At 69.6% G+C, this 3,170-nt stretch overlaps 1 protein-coding gene across 1 annotated transcript in view; it reads right to left on the bottom strand.

The window, feature by feature from the left end:
* The window catches only part of MNEG_13558 (hypothetical protein), a gene marked incomplete at both ends in the record, with an annotated part of 3,643 nt that extends 570 nt beyond the window's left edge, over positions 1-3,073 (bottom strand). Inside the window, 3 exons of the mRNA XM_014037970.1 lie at positions 47-1,609; positions 1,967-2,751; positions 3,058-3,073. Coding sequence (XP_013893424.1) covers positions 47-1,609; positions 1,967-2,751; positions 3,058-3,073 — 2,364 coding nt within the window. The remainder of the gene's footprint in view (positions 1-46; positions 1,610-1,966; positions 2,752-3,057) is intronic.
* Between the last annotated feature and the right edge of the window lie 97 nt (positions 3,074-3,170).

Below are 3,170 nucleotides of genomic sequence, written 5' to 3'. Positions count from 1 at the left end.
TGCCAGGCGGCATCGCTCCTGCCGCTGCCTCTTGCTGCTCAAACACCTCTCCCTCCTCGGGGTCACCGGCGGCCCCGGCGCCGCCGGCCAGCTGCTGGCCAGCGAGCTGCATGCCGCGGGCGGCCAGCTGCTTGGCAGCCGCCACCGCCTTCTTTGCTGCCGCTGCAGCTCCAGGCGCTGCTGCCTGGAAGGTGCGCTCTAGCGCCGTGGGGTGCAGGCCTCGGCCGCGACCCATGTGCGCACCGCTGCGGCCGCCGTCGCCAGCGCCGCCGCGGCCCCGGGCCCCTTGCTGCTGCGGCTGCTGCTGCTGCTGCTGCGGCGGCGGCGCCGCCCTCGGCGGCTGCCCTGCCGGCCCGGTGCGCGCCGCTGGCGGCAGTTCCTGGTGTAGCGCGGGCCCGCGGACGGGCCTCAGCGCGGGGCCTATGGGCGGCTCCGCCTCGCCATCGTCCTCGTCCCACTCCACGTCGCTGTCGGCACCGACGCCCAAGTCAGCGAGGCTGGGCAGGTGCACCGCTGCCACAGCCACGGGCGATGGCTGCTCGATCGCGCCGCTGAGCTTGGCCCTGAGCAGCGCCTCTGCCGCCAGGAACAGGCGCTTCCCAGCCTTTGCCGAGGCCCTGCCGGGGGCGGGCAGCCGCAGCGGGGCTGCCGCTGCGGCGGCGGGGGCGGCGGCGCCCGCGGGCGCGGCGGCGGCGGGCGGGGCGGCGGCGGCCGCGGTGGAGAGCGCGGCTTCGGCCTCTTTCAGCAGCTGCAGCATCCGCGACGGGTTGGCCTCCACCTCGTCTGCGACTGCCTTGGCCACAAGCGCCCAGCGCTTTGACTTTTCAGCATCGCTGACGTGAGCTGCCTCCTGCACCAGCAGCATCAGAGAGATGGGAACGCCCGCGTTGTAGCTGCACGCGCTGGCGAGGCTGATGCGCCGCTGCTCCTGCATCTGCTGCAGTGCGTCGGGGCCAGCCCTGTCTGCACCTGCAGTTGACACCATCGCCTTGCCGCCGAGGCTGGGTCCTCGGCCGCAGGAGCTGCCTGCCGCCGTGGCAAGCTGTATTGGGCCGCCACCGGAGAGTTGGTAGCATGCCTGCCCCATGCCGAGCAGCAGCAGCGCGCCGGCCTGCCTCCCCCAGGGCGCGATGAGGACGCGCGCGCCCCCTGAGCGCCGCGCGGCCGCCTCAAGCACCTCGTGCACGAAGTCGGCGAGGCAGGCGCCCGTGGCGGCGTCGCCCATGAACTGCAGGGTCTCCGCCGCTGGGATGTTGCTGGGTGCTACGGCGTCGTACGGGAGCTTGAAGCGGTACAGGAGCAGCTCGACCGCGGGCACCGTGCACTTGAGGTCGTCGGCGGCGGCGGCCGCGCCGCGCTCAAGCACTGCCGGGAGCGCGCCGATGGCGGCGGCCACCGCCTCTGGCTGCATGGAGGGCAGCGGGCCCAGCACCAGGCCGCCGCTGCTGAGTTTGGCCGGCAGCTCCGGCCCTCTGTCAGCGCCCCGCGGCGAGATCGTGAGCCAGATAGGAACGCCGTTAGCGCCGTCCACTGTCCATCGCACCGCGCTGCTGCTGCTGAGGTTGGCGGCGGAAGTGGGGTCGACGCAGTAGATCACGCCAGAGCGGAACTGGGGGTGCCAGTGAGTCGGGGTGGGTGGGGTGCCGGCGGCAGGATTCAGGTCGTCTTGTGGTATGTGTCTACTAGAGCTCATGGGTTTTTGCGCCCTTGGGTCGGACTGGTTGCTCGCAAGGGTGTTTTGTGGGGGTGGTGCACCGCTCGCGCGTGCGGCGGTTGCCTCCCACTCTAGAGGCGTGGGGGGCGCCCTCATGCGTTCGCCGTGTACTGCCGTACGCACGCACGTGGCAGGCACCGTTGGCCCCGGCTCCCATGGCGCGAGTGCTGAGATGGGTGTCAACGGGTGCTTCCCCAGCGCGGCCGCGCAGTGGTGTCCCCCTTCCCCGGCCCAAGTTTGCCGGCCTCTCACCGACGCGATCTCGAGCTCCTGCACCCCAGGCTTCCCCATGAACTCGTCGATCCGCGCGATCAAAGCCTCTGTCAGGCCCTCCTCGGCTAGCTGTTTCTCCGACGGGATGATCTGGTCGAGGGCGGCGCGCACAATGGTCGCTGCCATCGCCGGCGGCGGCGCCGCCTCAAACGAGCCCTTGAAATCGACGCGTAGCGAGAGCGCGCGTAGTGCCTCTGCTGCCTTGGGCGCAGGCGGCGCGCGGCCGCGCAGCTCAGGCAGCCCCTGGAGGGAGGTGCCGCCGGGGCCCTGCACATGCAGCCTCACGTTGCTGTAGGCCGCCTCAGCCAGGAACGCCTTCGCCCCCTGCGGGCTGGAGAACGTCACCGTCACTTTCCAGCTGTCCTGGCGGGCGCGCACAGCGACGTTTTCCAGCTGGCTTTTTGCTGATGTTGACTCTACCAGGCGGCGGCCGGCTGCTGCCGCGTCCTGCTCGTTGCAGTAGCCCGCGCGGCCGGCGGTGCCGGTGCTGCTTCTCTGCCCCTTGGCGAGTCCCTCCATTGTGACCACGCCTGAGGCCAGGCATGTGTGCTCCGTGCTGGGCGTCTCGGTGACATAGAGGTGCTGCCGCTTGGTGAACTCTCCCGCTGCCACACACACCATCTGGTTCACCACAGCACGGGGCGCTTTGGCGATCACTGCCCGGCGGATGTGCGCGTTCCACTCGTCGACGCAGCTGTCGCGCTGCGCCGCCGGCATATGCGCCTTGCTGCCAATGTCCTGGTTGACAAACGTGAATTGGAGTCCTGAGACAGAGAGGCCTCGAAGGCCTGTGGGGAGCGGACCGGGGGTCGCGTCGGGGGGCTGATCAGGTGGTTGGCGCGTGGCCTTTGCGGTGCTGGCCTTTGTGGTGCTGCCATGGGTTGCTGTGTCTTGCGTGCATTCTGCTTGCGTTTTATTTTGCTGAGGAGTTCTCGCGTTGGGTTTGTCGACGCTGAGGGCAAGGGCGAGCGAGCTCGCGCCTTGCTCCCTGGCCAGCGCCCCCGCCCCCACGGCAAGGATCCCTCCTAAAAGCAAGGCTACATACGCATTCAGCTTTCCCTAGCTGGCACCTGTCTTGGCGAGCATGATGGCGATGATCTAGGTCGCTGTGATCATGTCTGTTACGGCATTCTGCAATTTTCCCGCAAGATATGTTCCCAAGTCCTCCTGGGCCATGCTCAAT

Source organism: Monoraphidium neglectum (assembly GCF_000611645.1).
Source record: "Monoraphidium neglectum strain SAG 48.87 unplaced genomic scaffold scaffold03900, whole genome shotgun sequence".
NCBI classification, from domain to species: domain Eukaryota; kingdom Viridiplantae; phylum Chlorophyta; class Chlorophyceae; order Sphaeropleales; family Selenastraceae; genus Monoraphidium; species Monoraphidium neglectum.
This window is presented reverse-complemented; position numbering and strand designations above follow the sequence as displayed.